Source organism: Oncorhynchus clarkii, chromosome 8 (genome assembly GCF_045791955.1).
Source record: "Oncorhynchus clarkii lewisi isolate Uvic-CL-2024 chromosome 8, UVic_Ocla_1.0, whole genome shotgun sequence".
Lineage (NCBI taxonomy): Eukaryota > Metazoa > Chordata > Actinopteri > Salmoniformes > Salmonidae > Oncorhynchus > Oncorhynchus clarkii.
In genome coordinates this window covers 32,088,261-32,114,633 of record NC_092154.1, presented here as the reverse complement: position 1 = coordinate 32,114,633, position 26,373 = coordinate 32,088,261, and the positions used below count along the sequence as shown (strand labels likewise).

Here is a 26,373-nt window from a genome sequence, read left to right as displayed (position 1 = left end):
AATGAGCAAAGACCTTTCTTCTGAAAGTCATCAGTCTATTCTTGCTCTGAGAAATTAATGTAACGGGTGTCGTCGTCGGATGAGGAGGAATTGGACCAAAGCGCAGCGTGTTAAGTGTTCATGACTTTTATTAAACAGAACAATCAGAGACAACGATAGGCAGCTGTCCCTGATTGAGAACCATACCTGGCCAAAACAAAGAAATACAAAACATAGAAAAAGGAACATAGAATGCCCACCCACATCACACCCTGACCAAACCAAAATAGAGACATAAAAAGCTCTCTAAGGTCAGAGGTGCGGACTTTGGCCGCAAAACCTGAACCTATAGGGGAGGGTCTGGGTGGGCATTTCTCCGCGGTGGCGGCTCTGGTGCGGGACGTAGACCCCGCTCCACTTCTGGCTTGGCCCACTTAGGTGGCGCCTCTAGAGCGGGGACCCTCGCCGCCGACCCCGGACTGGGGACACTCGTAGCGGGCCCCAGACTGGGGACCCTCGTAGCGGGCCCCGGACTGAAGGGCGACTCGGAAGGCTCCGGACTGAAGGGAGACTCGGAGGCCTCCGGACTGGAGGGCGTCGCTGGAGGGTCCGGACTGGAGGGTGTTGCTGGAGGCTCCGGACTGGAGGGTGACTCGGGAGGCTCCGGACTGGAGGGCGACTCGGAAGGCGCCGGACTGGAGGGCGACTCTGGATGGAGGAGACGTACAGACAGCCTGGTGCATGGGGCTGCCACAAGGCCCACCAGGCTGGGGAGACCTACAGGAGGCCTGGTGCGTAGAGGAGGCACAGGATGAACCGGGCTGTGGGGGAGCACTGGAGCTCTGGTGCGCAGCCTTGGCACCACTCCTCCAAGCTGAATGCCCACTTTAGCCCGGCCCCTCCAGAGTGCAGGCACAGGTCGAAATGAACAGCCCCAGCGCACCGGAGACACAGTGTGCAGAGACGGCCCAGGGTAAAACATTTTGGGGCTGCCTCTCGTGCCTGCTGCGCTGACTTGCCTCATATCGCCGACCTCTCAGCTTTAGCTGCCTCCAGTTCTCCAGGGTCCCTTTCCATCCAATATCTCCACCCATGTCCAGGAGTCCTGAACCCTCTGCTCCTCCATACCACGCTGCTTGGTCCTTTGGTGGTGGGTAGTTCAGTAACGGGTGTCGTCGTCGGATGAGGAGGAATCGGACCAAAGCGCAGCGTGGTAAGTGTTTGTGACTTTTATTAAACAGAACACTGAAACAAAAATGACAAAGTGAATAAACAAAACTGAAACAGTCCTGTCAGGTACTAAACAGAAAACAACTACCCACAAAACATAGGTGGGAAAAAGCTACTTAAGTATGGTTCCCAATCAGAGACAACGATAGTCAGCTGTCCCTGATTGAGAACCATACCAGGCCAAAACAAAGAAATACAAAACATAGAAAAAGGAACATAGAATGCACACCCAAATCACACCCTGACCAAACCAAAATAGAGACATAAAAGCTCTCTAAGGTCAGGGTGTGACAATGAAGGCTATTCCATGCGAGAAATTGCCAAGAAACGGAAGATCTTGTACAACGGCCTTGTACAACTCCCTTCACAGAACAGTGCAAACGGGCTCTAACCAGAATCAAAAGAGGAGTGAGAGGCCCCGTTGCACAACTGAGCAAGAGGACAAGTACATTAGAGTGTCTAGTTTTAGAAACAGACGTCTCACAAGTCTTCAACTGGCAGCTTCACACAGACACTGGACAGAGTATGAATTAGGCTGTTTGAGAACGTTTGAAGTACAATACCCACATACAGTAGCTACTATCGTAGGTCAAAGCTGTGTGCTGGAAAATCTTGGTAGAGCATGGGTGGAATAGGCATTGTGGTGCTCATGTGAATTTCCTTTATTTTTCAGCTTCAGACCAATGCCTATTCTCACTTAAAACATTGTATTTTGTTTTTAATTTCCATTTTTACACCGGAAAGTGATTATATAACATCATTATACAACATTATAATAATACAGCATAACACAGCAATAAAGGTTAATTAAGTAAGAGCAAACAACAAATAAAAATGGCAACAGAAATAATGTAATTGTTAGTATTCATCTAATATTAACAGCTGATTTTCCAGAGGGAAGCGAAAAACTAGAAACCCTTTTAAGCCAATATGGAGTAAACTGGAAACATTTTCCCTGATCTCTCTTTAGACAATTGAGCAAGCACCTGGACAATACACAAATAATCAACATGTACCCATGAACTATGTACAAGTTTACTTACCTGTAAACAAAAGTGAGTTATCACTAAATATAACATTTACAACCAAATGCACATTCATCTGATATAGTCAACTTTGTAAATACAATTCACGGATGGCCACAATTGCTCTTGAGAAGCTATAGGTTTATGCAGGCTTTTTTGTTCAAGCCCAGTTCTACCACACCTGATCCTACAAGTCATGGTCTCGATGAACAGCTGAGTGGTAGAATCAGGTGTGGTAGCACTGGGCTTAAACAGAGAAGCCTGCATAACGGTGTGGATCGTCGAGGAATTTTGATAACTCCTTTTACAAACACTGCAACAAATGACAAATTGCTGAGAAACACCTGTAAAACAGTCATTAGACAAGTACAAAACTCTGAAGAGAAATGATTGACATACAGTTTTAACAAATCTGAACTTGGATAAGTGTTCTAAATCCTTGAAAACAAAACTTCAGCTACAAATGTCCTAAGTAATGCTGTACACAGCTGTCCAACTCCAGTAAAAGAGCACAATGTCCTCATTTATAAATGGCAGTATAAAAATAAAAACATGTGGGAGTGGGAGTACTCACAGATTTGGAACAGAACACACATCTTAAGTATTGACAGTGGCAAAGTACCATGTGTCCTGTGTGCATTTAAATTGGTATAAGTCATTTGTCAGTTCCACATGGGCCAGCTTGCTTTTCTCTGTGACAGGAACATGCCCACAATCCACCACTCTGCCATAAAGCACTGTGTCCCCGGGCAGTACTGTAGGGATGGCGTGCATCTCACTGATGAGGGCAACGACCTCTTTCTTCCTTGAGAGTCTGAGAGATGGTCTCTCCTCAGTTCTAGAAAGACGCATGCAGTAGTACACACCACCACACTCACTGCCACTTCACAAACCAAAAGGCGCTTTTAAGAGCCACCTAATAAATGCAAAAAAGCGCTGTGTGTCACAACTATACACTAAAGAGAATGGTACAAATGTATCCTCCAAGATGCAAACCCAGGACCTTCAGTTCCAAAGGCAACTTGACACTCTAAAATGGACAGTCTGGTGATGACAGGAAGTTTTTATTTAGTTAATAACCTCTCTGGGATATGTGGGACGGTAGCGTCCCACGTCGCCAACAGCCAGTGAAAGTGCAGGGCGCCAAATTCAAAACAACAGAAATCTCATAATTAAAATTCCTCAAGCATACAAGTATTTTACACCATTTTAAAGATAAACTTCTCTTTAATCCAGCCACAGTGTCTGATTTCAAAAAGGCTTTACGGCGAAAGCACAACAAACGATTATGTGAGGTAAGCACCTAGTCACAGAAAAACAGCCATTTTCCAGCCAAAGAGAGGAGTCACAAAAAGCAGAAATACAGATAAAATGAATCACTAACCTTTAACCTTCATGCTACACAATACATTTTTGTTTTGTTCAATAAAGTTCATATTTATATCCAAAAATCTGAGTTTACATTGGCGTGTTATGTTCAGTAGTTCCAAAACATCCGGTGATTTTGCAGAGCCACATAAATTTACAGAAATACTCATCACAAATGTTGATGAAAATGCAAGTGTTATGCATGGAACTTTAGATAAACTTCTCCTTAATGCAACCGCTGTGTCAGATTTCAAAAAAGCTTTACTGAAAAAGCACACCATGCAATAATCTGAGTGTTGACATCTAGTGGAAGCCTTAGGAAGTGCAATATGACCCGATAGACACTGTATATTTGATAGGCAATGACTTGAAAAACTACAAACCTCAGATTTCCCATTTCCTGGTTGTATTTTTTCTCAGGTTTTTGCCTGCCAAATGAGTTCTGTTATACTCACAGACATCATTCAAACAGTTTTAGAAACTTCAGAGTGTTTTCTATCCAAATCACTAATTATATGCATATTCTAGCTTTTATGGCTGAGCAGCAGGCAGTTTACTCTGGGCACCTTTTTATCCAAGCTACTCAATACTGCCCCCGAGTCCTAAATACGTTTTAATTCACTCAGTAGTGATTGCGCGTTTATGTATCTTGCTTGATTAAAAATAAACCGTCTAAAACAGTTGATTTGTTGAAAACAGATTCATTTAATCACACAGCTAACCAAATTAGCAAACATTAAGTTTTCTTTTGACGGCACGCTGCTGCAACCTGATCTCATAGCATTTCGTATTATTGTGTACCTAAATCTGAGACACTCCATTTAGTATATGTTATGTTTTGTATGGTATGTATTAATTTGTGGATGTCCATCATTAATTTCGTATGATATGTTACGAATTGCAATTTGTAGAGTATGTTGCAAATTGCAATTTGTATGATATGTTACGAACTTTAATTCATACAATATGTTACGAATTTCCAATAAGTATGATATGCTACGAATTAAAATTTGTTGTGGCTAACGTTAGCTAGGTGGCTAACGCTAATGTTAATGTTAGCTAAGCTAGGGGTTAGGAGTTGTGTTAAATAATTTGGGTAGAGGAAGGATTAGCTAAAATGCTAAGTAGAGAAAGCATGATGAACTGTGGTGCATGAACTGGCCAAACACATTAGATAACGTTACGTCGCTAGCTAACGTTAACGTTAATATGGTATGTATAAGGGGTGCGCGCAAGATGGCGGTCAGTGCAGATACATTTTTTGGTAGCTGAAGGAATGATTGGATTTATGACCATTTGGTCATTTCTAAGGTCATAAAACTTTGTATGATTATGGTTTAGTTTGTTTACCAAAGTAACTTTTACCAAAGACTTTTACTTTCTACAAGAGACACATGCTTATTCTTCCGATTTAGCTTTTTGGAAAAATCAGTGGGGTAACAATATCTGGTTATCATATGGCAACAACCACTCTGCAGGTGTAACAGTGTTAAGAGGTGAATTTAAAGGGAAGGTCATCAGTAGTAAGACTCACCACTCTGGACGTTGGTTCATTTTAATAGTGAATTTCAACAGTGAGATGTTTCTAGGGAATATTTATGCGTCCAACAACAAACAAAACAACAGGATATCATTTCAAGAATTTGAAGAAGAGATAAGTAGAGTTATGTATAGAGTACAGAGTGTATTTCAGGATATCAAATTTATTTTAGGTGGAGACTTTAATTCTGTATCTAATGTGATGATTGACAGATATCCCCCTCCTAACAGATCCAGCATAGTTAATCCTGAGTTTAATAATCTATGTCTTGGTCTTGGATTAGTCGATATTTGGAGATGTAAATATCCTGATAAAAAGGAATTCACTTGGAGTAACAAGGACATGTCCAGACAGTCAAGAATTGACTTCAGGTTGATTTCTAATTCATTAGATAATACTATAGTCAAGGTGCATTGAACCATCAATTCTTACTGATCATAAAGTTATATTCTTATCTTTAAATATGAATGGATCTGAAGTTAATAAACCGAAATGGAGTTATTGGAAACTCAATAGTAGACTGTTGGAAGATGATCATTTCAAGATGGATGCCAAAGATATTATACAAGAAAATTGGAGGAAAGCCCAACTATTTAAGTCTTATGGAAAATATTGGGAATTATTGAAGTATGAAAGAAAAGATTCTGAACTTACATCTACAGTGCCTTGCGAAAATATTCACCCCCCTTGGCATTTTTCTATTTTGTTGCCTTACAACCTGCAATTAAAATAGATTTTAGGGGGGGGGGGGGGGTTGTATCATTTGATTTACACAACATGCCTACCACTTTGAAGATGCAAAATAATTTTTATTGTGAAACAAACTAGAAATAAGACAAAAAAAATAGAAAACTTGAGCATACATAACTATTTACCCCTACAAAGTCAATACTTTGTAGAGCCACCGTTTGCAGCAATTACAGCTGCCAGTCTCTTGGGGTATGTCTCTATAAGCTTGGCACATCTAGCCACTGGGATTTCTTCCCATTCTTCAAGTCAAACTGCTCCAGCACCTTCAAGTTGGATGGGTTCCGCTGGTGTACATCAACCTTTAAGTCATACCACAGATTCTCAATTGATTGAGGTCTGGGCTTTGACTAGGCCATTATAAGACATTTAAATGTTTCCCCTTGAACCACTCGTGTGTTTATCAGTATACTTAGGGTCATTGTCCTGCTAGAAGGTGAACCTCCGTCCCAGTCTCAAATCTCTGGAAGACTGAAACAGGTTTCCCTCAAGAATGTCCCTGTATTTAGCGCCATCCATCATTCCTTCAATTCTGACCAGTTTCCCAGTCCCTGCCAATGAAAAACATCCCCACAGCATGATGCTGCCAGCACCATGCTTAAATGTGAGGATTGTGTTCTCAGGGTGATGAGAGGTGTTGGGTTTGTGCCAGACATAGCATTTTCCTTGATGGCCAAAAAGCTAATTTTAGTCTCATCTGACCAGAGTACCTTCTTCCATATGTTTGGGGAGTCTCCCACATGCCTTTTGGCAAACACCAAACGTGTTTGCTTATTTTTTTCTTTAAGCAATGGCTTTTCTGGCCACTCTTCCGTAAAGCCCAGCTCTGAGGATTGTACGGCTTAAAGTGGTCCCATGGACAGATACTCCAATCTCTTCTGTGGAACTTTGCAGCTCCTTCAGGGCTATCTTTGGTCTCTTTGTTCCCTCTCTGATTAATGCCCTTAACAAACCTCTCTTGACAGGTTTGTTGTGGTGCCATATTCTTTTCATTTTTTAATAATGGATTTAATGGTGCTCCGTGGATGTTCAAAGTTTCAGATATTTTTTTATAACCCAACCCTGATCTGTACTTCTCCACAACTTTGTCCCTGACCTGTTTGGAGAGCTCCTTGGTCTTCATGGTGCCACTTGCTTGGTGCTGCCCTTTGCTTAATGGTGTTGCAGACTCTGGGGCCTTTCAGAACAGGTGTATATATACTGAGATCATGTGACACTTAGATTGCACATAGGTGGACTTTATTTAACTAATTATGTGACTTCTGAAGGTAATTGGTTGCACCAGATCTTATTTAGGAGCGTCATAGCAAAGGGGGTGAATACATATACACGCACCACTTTTCTCTTTTTTATTAAACAAGTCATTTTTTTCACCTCACCAATTTGGACTATTTTGTGTATGTCCATTACATGAAATCCAAATAAAAATAAATTTAAATTACAGGTTGTAATGCATCAAAATAGGAAAAACGCCAAGGGGATGAATACTTTTGCAAGACACTGTATTCATAAGCTTAATATAGATGGCAACAAAAATGAAAACCCCAAAGATATTTCAAAATATGTTTCGTAATTCTATGGTAACCTTTATACCAGTAATGCCTGTCCTACTAATGGCATATCTGCCTTTCTAGACTCTGTCAAAGACTATGCAAAATTCATAGATGAATACTTCCAAAAGTCTCGTGATGAATTTATATGAATGAAATTTTTAAAAAAATGGATCAGCAAGTTAAAATTGAGCAACTCTCCAGGGAATGATGGCCTTATTTGTGAATTATATAAATATTTTCAGGAGGATATTGTTGTATTTATATTTAATATTTTTAAGGAGGCTGTTGACTTAGGGGTCCTGCCTGTTTCTGTGACACAAGGCCTCATTTTTGTAATTCCCAAACCAAACAAAGATCCTATGATGTTAGAAAATGTACATCCATCTTTGCAGAAAGACTTTAAAAAAGTCTTGACCAAATCATTGATGACGATACCCAGACCGGTTTTATGAAGGGCAGACATATATATATAATAATATTCGACTAGGTTAGGTGGTTGTGACCCAGAGACTCTTGACCATTTATTTTGGGACTGTTCTTATGTCAGAAGATTTTGGAGTGAGTTAGAAGATTTTATTTAAAAAGAAACGACTATTAATGTTAATTTGAAAGACACTGATATTATGTTTTATTTTGATCCAAATGTTATGGACCCTGATTTAACTTTCATTGTTAATTTGTTTATCTTTCATGGAAGATTCTTTATCCATAAAAAGAAGTGGGCAGAGAACAAACCCCACTTCACATTATTTAAGATAGAATTTAAATATTTTTTAAAAATGATCAGTAAATGTAAAAACCAAAAAGGAATACTCACCAAACAACTTTTTGACAAATTGAAAATGTATTCGATATGTAATATCCTTGTCTGTGAGGTTTATGTACTCTTGTTTGTATATTTCTGTTTTTGTATTTGTTGTGTTCATAATATATATATATATATTTAAAAAAAATAAAAAATGTATATAGTATGTATAAGCTGGAAATACAGGCCTAAGCGTTGTTGTTCACTCGTTTGCTCCAATTGGGGTAGGGGTGGTAGGAGGGCAATAAAGGAAATATATATTTAAAAAAAGATGTGTGTGTATATATATGTATTTATATGTATGTATGTATGTGTATGTGTATGTGTATACAGTGCCTTGCGAAAGTATTCGGCCCCCTTGAACTTTTCGACCTTTTGCCACATTTCAGGCTTCAAACATAAAGATATAAAACTGTATTTTTTTGTGAAGAATCAACAACAAGTGGGACAAAATCATGAAGTGGAACGATATTTATTGGATATTTCAAACTTTTTTAACAAATCAAAAACTGAAAAATTGGGCGTGCAAAATTATTCAGCCCCTTTACTTTCAGTGCAGCAAACTCTCTCCAGAAGTTCAGTGAGGATCTCTGAATGATCCAATGTTGACCTAAATGACTAATGATGATAAATACAATCCACCTGTGTGTAATCAAGTCTCCGTATAAATGCACCTGCACTGTGATAGTCTCAGAGGTCCGTTAAAAGCGCAGAGAGCATCATGAAGAACAAGGAACACACCAGGCAGGTCTGAGATACTGTTGTGAAGAAGTTTAAAGCCGGATTTGGATACAAAAAGATTTCCCAAGCTTTAAACATCCCAAGGAGCACTGTGCAAGCGATAATATTGAAATGGAAGGAGTATCAGACCACTGCAAATCTACCAAGACCTGGCCGTCCCTCTAAACTTTCAGCTCATACAAGGAGAAGACTGATCAGAGATGCAGCCAAGAGGCCCATGATCACTCTGGATGAACTGCAGAGATCTACAGCTGAGGTGGGAGACTCTGTCCATAGGACAACAATCAGTCGTATATTGCACAAATCTGGCCTTTATGGAAGAGTGGCAAGAAGAAAGCCATTTCTTAAAGATGTCCATAAAAAGTGTCGTTTAAAGTTTGCCACAAGCCACCTGGGAGACACACCAAACATGTGGAAGAAGGTGCTCTGGTCAGATGAAACCAAAATTGAACTTTTTGGCAACAATGCAAAACGTTATGTTTGGCGTAAAAGCAACACAGCTGAACACACCATCCCCACTGTCAAACATGGTGGTGGCAGCATCATGGTTTGGGCCTGCTTTTCTTCATCAGGGACAGGGAAGATGGTTAAAATTGATGGGAAGATGGATGGAGCCAAATACAGGACCATTCTGGAAGAAAACCTGATGGAGTCTGCAAAAGACCTGAGACTGGGACGGAGATTTGTCTTCCAACAAGACAATGATCCAAAACATAAAGCAAAATCTACAATGGAATGGTTCAAAAATAAACATATCCAGGTGTTAGAATGGTCAAGTCAAAGTCCAGACCTGAATCCAATCGAGAATCTGTGGAAAGAACTGAAAACTGCTGTTCACAAATGCTCTCCATCCAACCTCACTGAGCTCGAGCTGTTTTGCAAGGAGGAATGGGAAAACATTTCAGTCTCTCGATGTGCAAAACTGATAGAGACATACCCCAAGCGACTTACAGCTGTAATCGCAGCAAAAGGTGGCACTACAAAGTATTAACTTAAGGGGGCTGAATAATTTTGCACGCCCAATTTTTCAGTTTTTGATTTGTAAAAAAAGTTTGAAATATCCAATAAATGTCGTTCCACTTCATGATTGTGTCCCACTTGTTGTTGATTCTTCACAAAAAAATACAGTTTTATATCTTTATGTTTGAAGCCTGAAATGTGGCAAAAGGTCGCAAAGTTCAAGGGGGCCGAATACTTTTGCAAGGCACTGTATGTATGTATTTATATGTTTATGTATGTATGTGTATATAGGTATGTATATATGTGTGTGTGTGTATATGCAAAACAATATATGGGGGATTGGAAGTGATGCAGACAATTACAGTGATGAAAGCTACAATCTTTCTGCAAAATTAAAGCTGATCTATCCCCTAAAAATAATTATTCTACACTGGATGAAATATTTTGTTCCCTCATCAATCTACACACAATACCCCATAATAAACTAAAATAACTTATTTACACAAGTATTCAGACCCTTTGCTATGAGACTCGAGTTTGAGCTCAGGTGCATCCTGTTTCCAATGATAATCTTTCTACAACTTGATTGGAGTCCACCTGTGGTGAATTCAATTGATTGGACATGATTTGGAAAAGGCACACACCTGTCTAGAAGGTTCCACATTTGACAGTGCATGTCAGAGCAAAAACCAAGCCATGAGGTCGAAAGAATTGTACGTAAAGCTCAGAGACAGGAGGGTGTCGAGGCACATATCTGGGGAAGGTGCCAAAATATTTCTGCAGCATTGAAGGTCCGCAAGAACACAGTGGCAGGCATCATTCTTAAATGGAAGAAGTTTGGAACCACCAAGACTCTTCCTAGAGCTGGCCGACCAGCCAACCTGAGCAATTGGGGGAGAAGGGCTTTGGTCAGGGAGGTGACCAAGAACTCGATGGTCACTCTGAATCAGTGCAAAATGTTTAAAAAAAACAGTTTGGGTGTTGTGGTAGGAAGATTTAATACTGAGCTTCAACCAATACCTATATATTATATATATTTCATTGGTTGGTGGGGCTCTGGTTTTCCTGCTTCCTGTTACCAGGAGAACAGAACTACCTGACTCCACAGATGAAGCAGAAGGGAAGTGATTGTGACGATCATGAAGAATGCCAGCAATCTGAATCTGAAAGTAGATGATAGTAACAGTTCAAGATCAACCAAACTGTAGATCATGAGCATGGAGGTTTCACGTGGGACATTCCGGTTGAATCTTATATAACAAATAATCTCTTGTGGGAAGACTACATAAACATAAATTGTATTGTAGATCTGTCATGATTTGGTATTTTTTGGGGTATTTTATTAGGATCCCCATTAGCTGTTGTGAAAGCTGCAGCTACGCTTCCTGGAGTCCACACAAAACATGAAACATGACATAATACAGAACATGAATAGACAACAACAGCTTAAGGACAGAACTACATCAATTTTAAAAAGGACACGAAGCCTACTTATCGATACATACACACATATATATCTAGTTCAAATAGGGGAGAGGCATTGTGCATTGAGATGTTGCTTTATCTGTTTTTTTGAAACCAGGTTTGCTGTTCATTTGAGCAATATGAGATGGAACGGAGTTCCATGCAATAATGGTGCTATATAACACTGTGCACTTTCTTGAATTTGGATTTGGAGACTGTGACAAATGTCTGGCCGGTTAAGTGTGTGTGTCAGAGCTGTGTGTACGTTGACTATGCAAACAATTTCTTATAAAAAGAAGAAGTGATGCAGTCAGTCTCTCCTCAACTCTAGCCAAGAGAGACTATCATGCATAGTATTTATATCAGCCCTCCGATTGCAATGAAGAGCAAGACATGCTGGGCCAGTTGCAGCTTAACTTTGTATTTCCTTGCGGCACTCAACTACACGACTGGACAATAATCAAGATAAGACAAAACTAGAGCCTGCAGGACTTGCTTTTTGGAATGAGGTGTCAAAAAAGCAGAGCATCTCTTTATTACGGACAGACCTCTCCCCATCTTTACAACCGGCCAAACTCTCCCCTAACCCGGACGATGCTGGGCCAATTGTGCGCCGCCCCATAGGTCTCCCGGTCGCGGCCGGCTGCGACAGAGCCTGGACTCGAACCAGGAACTCTAGTGGCACAGCTAGTGGCACAGTGCCTTAGACCACTGCACCACTCGGGAGGATTCATTTATTTATTTTTAATACATTTGCTAAAATAAAAAATAAACACTGTTTTCGCTTGCTCATTATGGGGTGTTGTGTGTAGATTACTGAGGATTTATATATATATTTTAATCTATTTTAGAATAATGCTGCAATGTAACAAAATGTGGAAAAAGGGTCTGACTACTTCCCAAAGGCACTGTAAGTCATACATTTTGACTATGTTTATGTTTTGTTTCTATAGATTTTTATGACAGTAAAGGAACGGCAAATTATTTAAAACAATTGAACTGCAATAACTTCAGATTGGGGGTTTGTAAAGTATAAAAAATAGTTGATTATCTACTGAGCACAGGATAATTGCATCATCGACTTGATAACCGCTAAAGCGGGAGCGTTTGAGCTGAATAAATGTCCAACTGATAAGAATTCCCAGTTTGATATAAAATGAAACCCTTTGATAAATGATCCTGTCCCTTTACTTTCCATGAAACAAAGACCCTCTCCACTCCTCCTTGCTATCCAGCCAGGTCGTAATACAAGTCAGTATTCAATGTCCATCCATGTATGAGGACGTCGGGAGATAACGTGGAAACCGGCCACTAAGGGAAACAGTGAGCGCCGTTACCTTCAAATAGGTTTTGGTTTTGCTAGGTTGTTGTGGACAGCGATGTTGGATAGGCGTAAGCATCTGCCTCTGATTCCGAAGGTTGCAAGTTTGAATCCAGCGATATAAAGTTTTTTTCTGATAATTTTGTTTAAAGCCTATCCCAAAACGTAGCCCTTACCTTAACAATTTGGAGTTAATGCCAAAACCTAACCTTAAATACCTCAACATTTTTTGAAACAACTTCAAAATCGAATTCTGACACGAGACAGTGAGAGCTGGTTGTGCTATCAGCCTGCAACATCTTAAAGTTACAAACTCTTAACAAGTTCAGAGAGGGGACATATTCAGCTGTCTATTCGTAGTGAGGAAGAAGACACTTGATGATCATACAATGCTGGGATGGCAGGCTGGTTAATTGTACGCTTCCTTTAGAAAAGCTGCATCTGACAAAAGATGTGAGTCGCAGGGCTAGCCCAGAACAATAGGCTCACTATCATCCTGCCATAGGAAGGAGGACAAGCTATTGTAAAAGGCTGTAATTAACGTCAGTGGTACCAACAGCTAGTGTATTCATATTCAAATCCACTGCTCAGTGCTTTTCACTACCTTTTCTGAAGAGTAAAGGCCACTGCTTGCTTAGACACGTGTGCATGTACACACACACGTGTACACAAATATGCATGCACTTTTGCACATGCGTGCTCTCTCACACACACTCACACACGTAAGCATGCAGACACACACCTACAGGTATACACAAACATGCATGCGCAGATGCACACACATACACACACACGCACACTCATGCAAGCACGCATGCACACACACTTCACTTACATTTCTATGGATCTTATCCTCCAGATCCTGGTTGATCCTCTGCAGTGCTGAGTAGCTGCTTTGTATTCTACCAGGAGACACACAATGACACCGGCTTACCAACTCACACTATTAATAATTGAACACTTTCTGCACCCATTGGGTTAATGATGTCTCTGCTATGTATCCGTCATGATAATGTACCACAGTGTTAGTTTTAAGGCTTTACCCTTAAGAGGTATTCAAAGACTTATTGTGAATGTGACTATAATATGGGACATATTTCCCGAGAGATGAACGCACAAATCAATGCAATGAGATCCATGAGGGTGTGGTTTTGCAACTTGGCACACCTGCGTAGTTTGTCTGTGAACTTGTCGAGTTCCTCCTGGGCGCGGCGTAGCTCTGTCTCCAGGTACTGTCGGGTGGAGTCAAACTCGCTCTCTAGCAGCTCCAGCTTGTGGGTGGTGTAGGACAGACGCTTCCGCAGGTCCTCCTTCTGCTCCTGCAAAGAGCTGTGAGGGACACAAACACACACCAGGCATCAGACATAATTGAAGTAGCATATTACAAGGGTATACTTCATGTTATATTATATGCATATACTGTATATTTTATGATACATGGAGTATAAATAAGATATAATGGGAGTCGTGTGTGATGATTCATGAACAACATGTATCATACAGTGGTGATGTATAAATGAGGAGTAAGCCCATTAAAATCAGAAAAAATATATACAGTATTTTGTGTAAAGGAGACATATGAATAATACATATGAGACTCCACGTTATGATTCTATATGCAGCTAAGGTACAGTACATGAAGGTTTGGATGTCTTTGGCTTCCCAATAGCATTCAGCTCTAATACCTAATAATCTACAACCTTGCTGCAAAGCACAGAACACCACCGTCATCAGCCAGAGTGGTTACAGTGGCTTCCAGGATCACGTTCAACTAAGGTTTCGTCCCAATTGGGACCCTATTCCCTATGTAGTGCACTACTTCTGGCCAGAGGGCTCTGATCAAAGTAGTTCATTCTCTGGAATGGAATGTTGGTGTTCTGTATATTTGACTGTGATATGTGGTTGTCTCACCTAGCTATCTTAAGATGAATGCACTAACTGTATAACTCTTGTCTGGATAATAGCATCTGCTAAATGACGAAAATGTCCTAGGTCAATTTTTTACATTCATATCTCATATTACTGTGTTGATTCATTTTTTTTGTAAAAAAAAACAATATATATTGATGTCACAAATGTTTGCACTGTTTTTTAAAATTGAAGTTGTAGTTATTTACCATATATAGCATTTTGCAAAAAACATGACTATTTGTGTCTCTGAAATGAAACCAGTGATAGATTTCAAACAAATACAGTGAAGTCCGACATTTTTGACACCCTTAATAAAGATGAGCAATAATGACTGTATAAAATAAATCATTCAAATATTGAACAATATTGTATGCTCAAAAAATTGGGGGAAATGTATTATTTTATACTAATACAATTGCTCAGAGAAAGATACATGAATGGTAAATCATGTATTGTGAATCATTAATAATGATGAGTGAGAAAGTTACAGAGGGTCAATGATCATACCCCCAAGACACACTAACCTCCCATGTTATTGGTAATGGTGAGAGGTTAGCATGTCGGGGGGGTATGATCTTTGACCCTCTGTAACTTTCTAGCTCATCATTATTCATAGTTCATTCAGGGTTATCAGTAATCATGGTAGCATCCACATTAATGTAGAAGTGTTTAGAAACATATTATATTCTTATTCATAATAAAAGTGACTCCAAAATGACACAATACAGAATTGACCTTTCATTTCTTATTGGGCATAAAATAATTTGAAACACAACCAAAACGAACTGCAAATGCATCCAACAAGTTTGAGGAGTCACAAGCTTGATCTAGTGATTGCGTGCTAGGAATATGGGACCAAATCCTACACTTTTGACTACTTTATTTCTAAAAATCTCTACGGATGTCAATCTCTTTCTCTGAGCAATTGTAGTAGTATAAAATATTAGAATTTCCCAATTTTTTGGAGCATACAATATGGCTCATCATTTTAATTATTTATTTTATACAGTCATTATTTATCAAAGGTGTCAATAATTTCAGACCCCACTGTGCATGTTTGTTATTGAACAATCCCATGCCATGATTAGATAGTGAAAAATCACACCAATCTCTTTCATAAGTTCTTTATACAATAAAAGCTAAATTACCAACATTTCTGACAATGAATATATAGCGTTTTTGGAATTCAGCTTTCCAATATGGTTCTATGAACTGTAATCTATCCCAGGAATATATGTTGACGGCTCAGATTCATGGACTAGTGATCTCCAATCTGTAATTCACTGACAGCACCCTGTGGACTATTTATAGAGCCTCGGCACTACCTGGGATTCAATGTTATAAAGGGTAAGTGTGAGAGGTAAAAGGAAACGTATCCCTCCCCCTTTTGATGGATCTGAGTGTCCATGGCAGGCTAATGGGTCTGTATTGATGGACAGATGGAGGAAGGATGGTAATGACTATCTGTCGGGAGATCACAGATAACGGAGAGTGAGAGAGAAAGCGAGAGTGAGAGAGAGAGAGAGAGAAAGAGAGAGAGAGCAAGCGGTGAGAGATGTGGTCACCCCGCTCTCATCCCTCTCTCTACTTAACAAGATCATAGAAGGAGGGAGAGGTTGCGGGTTCAGACCAAGATAATGTAAGAGGATGAAAATTAAGATGTTTCCTTTCAACAGTGAAGTCCATAAATTAAAGGGTGATACAATTTTCATTTAAATGTTGTTTTTTTTTAAATCGTGGAGACGTCAGTATCTTGAATTAAAATGAATAAAGTGACTGTGTAAATGACATAAATTCACATGACCAATGCAAACACATATACAAAAAAAAAAGCTCCAATCTACATTCCAAACACACAGACACACACACTACTACAGCACACACACACAAAACGCAACCACCAAAGCCAGACGATACACATGCAAAAATAGCTCTGTAGCTTCAAATTCCCATTAAGGCAAGCAGAGCGTGCACTTAACACATGAGAGAAAACTAAGCTATTGGTTCGGAAATGAAAACAAAAGTCACTGGACTGATAATACCATTATTCACTCCTAATTGCCTAAAGTGTTGAATGTTAATCATTTCCAGACAATGCTCCGGACACCATTGCACTTGCTCCAAGTCTCACACCTAATGGTTTCTGACTAAATGGAATAACAATACCCTAATATTTGAATAGCATCCCATTCTCAAGTCAATGGTTACTCCAATGTGTTTTTGCAGTGTTTGAATGCTTTTCATGCCATGACAACCCCGCCCCCTTGCAAAACGATACATGGCACAACACAGGTTTTTGTTACGTGACAAGAGCATGAACTTATAACGCCAATCACACATTAGTGACCTCTGGAAATGGCCGCTACTGAGTCACACGGTAATGAGTGCTGTCATTTCAATGGCAGTTGGCGATGAGAGAACGATGAGGCGGGATAATGACTCTGTTTTTGAGGAAGAACACTTGAGTTGTTCAACACCACTTCACAAAGATGGGGGGGGGTGGAAGGACCCCGGTGGGCGGATGGAGGGATGGAGGGAGGGATGTTATGCAGCATTCTCTCTTACCTCTTTTTCTGATGTTTACTGCCATTTCGGGAAACTTTTAGGGCCGTTTTTCCGACATATATCTTTTTCATGGTTTGTCTGCTGTGTTCGCTCCCTCTCATGTGCTTTTTTGTTTTTTCGAATCGTCGGAGGGAGTGGGGCCTATTTTTCTCGCCGGAGGGGGGTCAGTTAAGTTTGCCCTGTTGAGTGAGTTGTCTGAGTGAGTTTTCTACCTCTGTTGTTCCTGTCAACAGAGCAAAGAGACAGTTCAGCAGCCATTAAAAACCACAACAGTGATTAGACCAAATCATCCAAACAAATTCATTCCTCAAGTGTACGTGCAGTGCATACTGGGAGAAACGGACACATCTTCACTTCTTCACTCTCTAGTGTTAAAGCCACTATGACAGGGGTAATGGACTTGCTCCGGCAGGGCCCACTTCTGTAAATATTTCTGCTCCCGTCTCGAATGGGTCCACAGCACAGGTGCAGCTGTCATCAGGCAGACAAATTGTGCGAGTGATGAGAGGAGACAGACTTCGGCTTGATCAAAGCACCTCCGGGTTTAGAATAAGATGGACTCTCAAGCCATGAACACAGCGAAGCTCAAACACAGCCAACGTGATGGAGGACACTAAGGCTGGCAGATAGATGCATACACATACACGCACGTGTGTACATACAAACATACACACAGATGCACGAACACACACAGATACTGTCATTGAGAGATCATTTGTTATGCCCCTTGAGTTGAGGTGAGTCAGGGAGACTTGTATTCCTCCAGATGGTGACAACTCACCCTCACGACTGGGGTCTCAACTCCAGCTGCTCCCCTCTGAGTCATCACACACAATGTGTGTGTGTGGGTGTGTGGGTGTACGCGCGCGCGTGTCTCTGTGTGTGTTTGCGTGTGTACATACATTTGTCTGCATGTGTCTTTGTGTGTGTGCATTTCTTAACGTGTGTGTGTGTGTTTCCTAGTGTGTGTATCACACCAAGACTCCCACTAAATCTAAGCCTCCCTGGGAGAGAAATTAACATTGTTTTCTAGCTGGGAGGTAACGCACAACTTTCACTGACACACGCACACATTTCTCTTGGTGTCAAACTCCCTCACTAAGTCTCCTCTGAATGCCCTTTCTGACCCAATCCTCTCATATCAGAGAAAACATACACTGTTCTCGATTCAGATGGAGCTGCAGCTGCCTCCCACTCATGTGCCATGCTGACATTTCAGAGAAGGGCTGAAAATGAAGGTATTGAGACGAGCGAGAGGAGGAGGGGTGATGAGGGGATGAGGTGGGAGGGAAGAGAGAGAGCAGGGGCTGCAGGGGAGGAGAGGGCCTGCTTTTCAGATCTGCCATTCTGCAGTAAAGAGGAAGAGGGAGAGAGAAAGAAAGAGTGAGACGGAGGGGAGAGAGAGAGAGAGAGAGAAAGAGAGAGAGGTGATGAGAGAGCGAATAAATGAGAAAGACAGAGAAAAAGAGAGAAAGAACGAAAGGGAGCGATGAAAAGAGAACCAAGCATGGCTCCCATCACTCCGTCTCTCCCTGCACTCGTCTACCCCGGTAGACCGATTAGCTGGCAGGAAAGCCCTGATCGCAGGCCCAGACTCAGCATTAAAGCGGAAGCCCTGAGTGGCTGCCTGGCTGACTCATGTGGCTTGCCTTTAGACAGCCAGAATATCTGCCCTAACCACACAGCCACGGCTCTACTCTATGTCACAGCCAGACCACCATGGAGCCAAAGCTCTATCCGGTCTCGCAGGAGGTAGACAATCTGCAGGATCTGCCATGAGGGGTTTCCTTAACACATGACTTGACCAGTTAAAGCAGGGCTCCAGGACCTATAACCAAGGGCCAAGACTCTTTACTGCCCACATATCCAAAAATGTGGGCACAATCAGAATGTAGACAAGATCAGGACAAAGGACGCATTTAAGAACCAGGTAAAAATCTGGCTGTAGTTTCCATTTCCAAGCCACCACATCCTACTATTTCCTTACCAACAGCATTGGGCTAATTACTGGGAGAAGGGATTTCATCCACTGTTGCTGACAATTAGCTAGGAGAAGGGGCTATAATCAAGCCACAGATCCTGGGAGGAATTTGAGATCAGCGGAATGTCAAAAACCTGATGGAACCAATGTTGTAAAAACGACACAAGCAAAAAAACGACACGAGCAAGTGTGCTTACACACCCAAAATGGAAAACAACACACGCACACACACACAGAGAAAACCACACACACACACAACGGACGGAAAACAACGCACAAACACATGCTGTTCCGAAATCAAAACAGCCTCTGCCCTCAGGCATATAAAACATGTTATGGTGCCAAGCAACCCTACAGGGAATTCTCCATTCTCCTGGAATTTGATTTGTTTTCCCAAAGTTACACTTAAACGGAGATGTGGAACTTTTCTGGCAGAGTAACACTGAGTCACAGATTGTAAAAACAGGTCATTCTTTCAAAAGGAGGACGTGTTCTGGTTGACTTTATCACACATTATGAAAGCCCAAAATTATATAATTAATTTAAGAGGCAACATATCGTGGAAAATATTCAATACGTGGACAGATTGAGTTTATAGAACTGGTTAAAGTCGTGCAAAATACAACATACTCACACAGAGAGACCTGCACAACACATTCTTTGTGACTGTGGCTGAAACGGACAGGGAGTGATTAGGCACATTGCTCGGAGGCCTGTGTGTTTATGTGTGTGTGCGTGCGTGCGTGCGTGTGTGCGTGCGCTTGCGCGTGTGTGTACTGTCTGTTCACGTGTCCATACACAGGATACTGTAGGCCCCAAAAGAAAAGACAGCTTAGGAAAAAGAGGAAGCCCCCATAACAAGTCATCATCCTAACTCAGGAACAAAGGATGTTAGTTTCATTTAACCTAGTCCAGCACAAAACAGCTATTTCAATGGAAATTCTCCATGGAGCATGATTTCTAATCCAAGACTAGGCTTAATCTGAGTTTGGGAAACCAGGCCGTTGTTTGAATAACAATGCAAAGAAAACAAAAACGAGAGGATCAACATCTCCTCCGCAACCTACGTGTAGGCTTACATTATTAGTGAGTCTACCCTTTCCTCAGGTACACCAGCACCCCACAGTTTTCACCCATGTTGACCACCCGTTTAGGGTGGAGGGGAGACAGAGAAAGAGAGACGGCGCGAGAGAGAGAAAGAGAGAGGGAGCGGGGAAGAGTAATGATGGTATTGAGACACAGTAATGCCCAGCAGAGGATCCGTCAATATCTCACATATTATGAGTGAGAGAGAACGAGATAACGAGAAGATTGAGAGAGAGAGAGAAAGAGAGAGAGAGAGAGAGAGAGAGAGGACCAACCGGTGACAGGTCTGTCTTCTAACGCACTGAGGCATGTTTGAGAAGCTCATTAGCGAATAGCCATCTAGCCCAGTCCAGTCCGTGAGACAGACTCTACCCAACTCACCAGTTCTGCATTCAACACTGCATAGCTCCTCACTCCTACAAACCATGACAGGGCCATAGGTCCATCTCTCGATAAAATGTACATCTACTACGTCCGGCAGAGGCCAAAATACATACAGGAAATTAGAGACAGAATGAGGACACACAGTGGAGAGATTTCAACACATTTCATCATTTTTTGGGCTGGGAGACTGGGGTCATTGGCACGGTAGCACTGAGTGCGGCACTCTGGGGGTTGGAGTCAAATCTGTCTGTAAATCTACTTTTTTTTACCCTTTGCCCTGCTACTCTGTCTCTCAAACAGAGATTTGTGAGATGATAGGAAAAAACGGTATGTTATGGAATGAAGGTTACCGTAACAGTTCTGTTCAGGTTGATGTTAATTGTTATGAGTCTTGTCTTGGAGGCATAACTGATTGATTTCCCATTAGATAGGCCAGCTGTAAAGAAAACATTTGCCATGTATGGTCTTAATGTAAGGTTAGGGCTAGGTATTAGGGTTAGCAGTGTTATTAAGGTTAGGGATAGGTTCAAAATCAGATTTTAGAACTTTGTGGCTGTGCCAGCGAGTGACCAGTCTGTAGAGCTGCCTCCAGAACAACATTAAGGATGAAAAATACTAAACTGTGATTTCTGTAGGTTTATTTTAATCCTGCCCACATGCCCACACCTGGCAGCACCCAAGTAATCATCAATTCGGAGCGCAGCTGCACGAGACCTGATCGTAATGCCAATGCTCAATTTGGTTTGACATTCGATATCTCTATGGGGGTAGTTAGGGACAATCAGTAAATTGCACAATGTACATGGGACAATATTTTAAAATTCCAATCACTTAAAAACCTCAAACACAGGGCCGTAACTACAAGGAGATTGTAGAAATGTATATATTTTCTACACACTAAAGGAAATCAACTATTTACTTAAGAATTATATTTATTTTAAGTAAATGGGAATGCCTAGTCAGTTGTACAACAGAATGCATTCAACTGAATTGCATCTTGCACATTTAACCCAACCCCTATGAATCAGAGAGGTGCAGGCTGCCATAATCAACATTCACATCTTCAGCACCCGGGGAACAGTGGGTTAACTGCCTTGCTCGGGGTCAGAACACCATATTTTTACCTTGTCAGCTCGGGGATTCGATCCAGCAACCTTTCGGTTACTGGCCCAATACTAACCACTAGGCTACCTGGTTAGTCAGGTTGGAAGGGTGGGCATATAACCCAAATGTCTAGCAATTCGTAACATATCATATGTTTTTGCAAATCCGTAACATATTGTACGAATTGTAATTCGTAACATATCATACAAAATGGATGATAGACTTCCACTACTTAATACATATCAGACCAAACGTGACATACCGTACTAATTGGAGTGTTCCGGATTTACTTTGACTATGTTACGTCTACCCCAGTGTGCAGGTTGTTTTAGCAGCACATCCACCCCTCTCTCAAACGGCTAACTCCGCCCTCTCGTGGCTCAGGCTGAGGGCCTGAGACATGAACTGAACTACCCCAGCTCGGAGTAGGCTCAAGTAGGTAACTAGAGATGCTGCTGACAGTGTCTGTGTGAGATGCTGGACAAAAGGCCATTTTAAGATGATGGACAAAAGGCCATTTTGAAACCGTCCTGAGACTCCTGCCATGTGTACAGACATCCCCAAACAAACGGAAACACAACTGTCTAAGAATGGGCGCACAAGTGGGAAATCGTCGTTTATAGATACAGTCAGTCAGGTGACTAGCTACTGGCAGAGACTTCTATTGCAGTAACGTTGAAGGACTCTGGCTAGTATTACTTAGCCAGCTACTTGTATGTGGAGGTGTATTTTACAACTGTTTAATCAATTCAATCAATCAATCAATATAACATTGAAGTAAGAAGCTAATGTTAAACTATATGCAGTCATTGCGTTAAACAGAGCCTACCTCAGCAGGAGGGAAAAAAATAAGCTACTAAATTCTCATAATACATTTTGAATTCCAGAGAGTAGGCCACTGGTGAGACAGTGGTGAGGCTGAGGCAGGGTGCAATGCATGCAGGAGGAAGCAGAGGAGACAAAGAGATAGGAAAGAGAGAGAGAGAGAGACAGCCAGAAAGAGAGCAAGAGAGAGCAAGAAAGCAAAATTCGGCTTGTCACCAAAAGCACTCACAAACTTTTACAGATGCACAATCGAGAGCATCCTGTCGGGCTGTATCACCGCCTGGTATGGCAACTGCTCCGCCCACAACCGTAAGGGTCTCCAGAGGGTAGTGAGGTCTGCACAACGCATCACCGGGGGCAAACTACCTGCCCTCCAGGACACCTACACCACACGATGTCACAAAAAAAATGTATCACTAGCCACTTTAAACAATGCCACTTAATATAATGTTTACATACCCTACATTACTCATCTCAAATGTATATACTGTACTCTATACCATCTACTGCATCTTGCCATCTTTATGTAATACATGTATCACTAGCTACTTTAAACAATGCCACTTAATATAATGTTTACATGCCCTACATTGCTCATCTCATATGTATATATTGTACTCTATACCATCTACTGCATCTTGCCTATGCCATTCTGTACCATCACTCATTCATATATCTTTAGGTACATATTCTTTATCCCTTTACACTTGTGTGTATAAGGTAGTTGTTGTGGAATTGTTAGGTTAGATTACTTGTTGGTTATTACTGCATTGTCGGAACTAGAAGCACAAGCATTTCGCTACACTCTCATTAACATCTGCTAACCATGTGTGTGTGACAAATATTTTTCGAGATGGTCACTAACAGTTACCACAACCACAAAGTCCTAGTTATGGCTAAACCCCACCTATTTTTTTTTACAATTCCTCTTTTTGATATCGTATTTTAAACCTAACCTTAACCACGCTGTAAGCCTTTTTCCTAACCCTAACCTTAATTGAAGACCAAAAAAGCACATTTTTGTTTTCATGAATTTTTTCGATAATACAGCCAATGTGACTTTGTGGCTGTGGTAACTAGTGACAACCGGTACCCTGAGAAAATCTGTACTATTCTTATCAAACAAGTTAGGAAGTGAATAAAATAAGATATGATTCAATATGAACATCTCCACATGGTCTATCTTCCCTATAGGTCTACATGAACATGTAAAGATAGGGGAGAAAGAAGAGGGGATAAGGCCACAATCTCTGCTCCTGATTGTGAAATGTCTCTTTATGTCAATCGTGTGTTGTGAAGCCAAAGACGAGAATAGAGAATAACTTTATCGTCCAATGTAATGTAGATTTGGCACTTGTGATGTTGTACTGTATAATTAAAATGACCAAACAGTTAGCGGCTAACACCGGTCACAGAGGTGACGATAATCAATACAGTTGGGCTGTTGGTGAAACAGTCCATCAAATGAATTTACCCTCCCTGGTGTTTTGAAAAGCAATTTAACCTCGTAAACCTTTAAAAACTTTACACAGTGTATTATAGCCTAGGTATGTAGAACTACGTGTTGCAGCCAGTCAACCAAAACACAAGAGAAGACTCTAGCTGATCTGATGGAAATGTAATGATGTTGCATTAAAAACGATATAATTGAGGCAGGAACAATAACATTTTACGGAGGTAATCAAATTTACCAGGACTAATTTAATAACATGAGAGGGGTATGAGAGGTTTATAAGGACTGTTCGTAGGGCAAGAATACTTTTAGCTAGGTATCACTATTTAATCAATTCATTAAATGTATTTTTCACAAAAGTGCTTTACAGATACAGAGCCAGAACCCCAAAGAGCAAGCAGTGGTTGGGAAAAAGGAACCTAGGAAGAAACCTAGAGAGGAACCAGGCTATATAGCTCTTGTTCTCCCTCTGAATGACAGTGCACTGAAAAAAACATGATTTGTGGCTTCGCTGAAACCACAAGAGACTTCCCAGAACAATATTAGAATATCGGAGTGCTAAAACACCACAGACACATCCTAGTTCACGCAACAAACCTTTAAGCACCTTATTAGCAAGCCTTTTAGCCAAGCCTTTTCTCTCGCTTTCAGAGGACAGTAGGATGTGTCTGTTGTGCATTGTTTAAACACAATATACGCCACTTCTTATTTGACAGGTTCACTGTATTGAACAATAAGCCAGAAAAACAATCGGTGGTATAACTGTACCAGTGTAAATGCATATAAGTGAAGCCACATGCTCTAATGAGGCATTCTAAGAGTATCCTTAGCAAATCATTACTGTATTATCATTGCAAATGCTACACAAGCTCTAAGCCACACCGATGTGAAGCAAACTGAAACTGCGCAAACGTACAGTACCAATACATCACACACAGACAGACACGCAACACCATGCCAACCCCAGGTCCCAAATCAAAGACGTTCCCTCCGTTGAAGAAGCAGTACCTTCCGCTGGTGCTCACACAGAGCCTCATTGTGAATCGCTGGTGCTGGTGATGATGACACAGAAACCTGGCTGCCTGCTGCCTTCTGCCTCCGCTCCTCGCTGTATGTGTGAGGGGAGCAGTGCGGAGGGTGTGTGTGTGTGTGTGTGTGTGTGTGTGTGTGTGTGTGTGTGTGTGTGTGTGTGTGTGTGTGTGTGTGTGTGTGTGTGTGTGTGTGTGTGTGTGTGTGTGTGTGTGAGTGTGTGTGGGTGTGTATATTTGTGTGTGTGTGTGTGTATATTTGTGTGTGTGTGTGTATATGTGTGTGTGTGTGTATGCTAGGGCTTCTGGTGAAAGCCCTGCTGTGTGATCCAGAGCTGGTTTACTCAACTCCGATAAGCGTGGAGAAACCCCCAGTTGCGGAGGAGAGGAGAAGTGGAGAGAGGGTGGAGAGAGGGAGGAGAAAGAGAAGGAAAATAGAGGGATAGAGAGAGAGAGAGAGAGAGAGAGAGAGAGAGAGAGAGAGAGAGAGAGAGAGAGAGAGAGAGAGAGAGAGAGAGGGGGGGGGGGATAGAGAAAGGAGAGAGAGAGCGAGGGAGGGAATATAAAGTGATAGAGACAAAATGAGAGAGATGAGAGAAAAAGAGTCAAAGCTAGAAAGAAAGAGCAAGAGGGAGAGAGAGAGAGAGGGAGAGAGAGAGATGGATCTGAGGGGGCTGCTTCGTGCTTCGCAGGCAGGCAGGGATAGAGGTAGGCAGGGAAGAACAGAGAAAGATAGCGTCATTTTACCTTACAGTGTTCATCTGCTCATCAGGAACCTACAAGGAAATCACAGGAGATTAGATGAACGGACGAGTCCATTGGCCCCGTAGACTACTGCCAAAAGCATTGCTAGTCGCAGTTGAGTAGCAACACACTCAATCACACACACACATTTCATTTCACACTCGCACTCTCCGTTTCCATCTCTGCTCTCTCGCCCTCACTCACTCCCGCTCTCTCTCTTTGTTTTCTAAATTCTCTCTCTCCTTTCCTCTCTCTCTCTACTTCTCGCTATCGCTCATGCAGAGAGCACGTCAGGCTATATCTGCATTTAGCAAAGGTGTGAAGAGAACAATCCTGTCATATTAAGAGGGGGAGAGAGAGAGAGAGAGAGAGAGAGAGAGAGAGAGAGAGAGAGAGAGAGAGAGACGAGAGAGACTGCAGATACATAGCATCCCCCCCCCAATAGATGCTGGCAGTGACTCAATATCTATAATGAGCTGAAGGGAAAAGAAAGAGAGCAAACAAAGATATAAAGAAAGAGAGGGGAGAGAGAGAGAGGAAAGAGGGAGAGAGAGGTAGA

At 41.5% G+C, this 26,373-nt stretch overlaps 1 protein-coding gene across 4 annotated transcripts in view; it reads right to left on the bottom strand.

Moving 5' to 3' along the window:
- Positions 1-26,373, bottom strand: part of LOC139415277 (brain-enriched guanylate kinase-associated protein) — a 40,495-nt gene that overhangs the window by 7,072 nt on the left and 7,050 nt on the right. Inside the window, exons 1-4 of one of the 4 annotated variants that reach the window (XM_071163271.1) lie at positions 25,051-25,138; positions 17,210-17,432; positions 13,901-14,062; positions 13,569-13,635 (exon numbers count right to left, since the gene is read on the bottom strand). In XM_071163271.1, the coding sequence (XP_071019372.1) occupies positions 13,569-13,635; positions 13,901-14,062; positions 17,210-17,310 (330 nt within the window). In that variant the 5' untranslated portion in view covers positions 17,311-17,432; positions 25,051-25,138. Of the gene's footprint in view, positions 1-13,568; positions 13,636-13,900; positions 14,063-17,209; positions 17,433-20,657; positions 20,803-25,050; positions 25,155-25,817; positions 25,847-26,373 lie in introns of those variants that run through there. The other 3 variants (XM_071163272.1, XM_071163273.1, XM_071163274.1) reach the window with 3 other exon arrangements.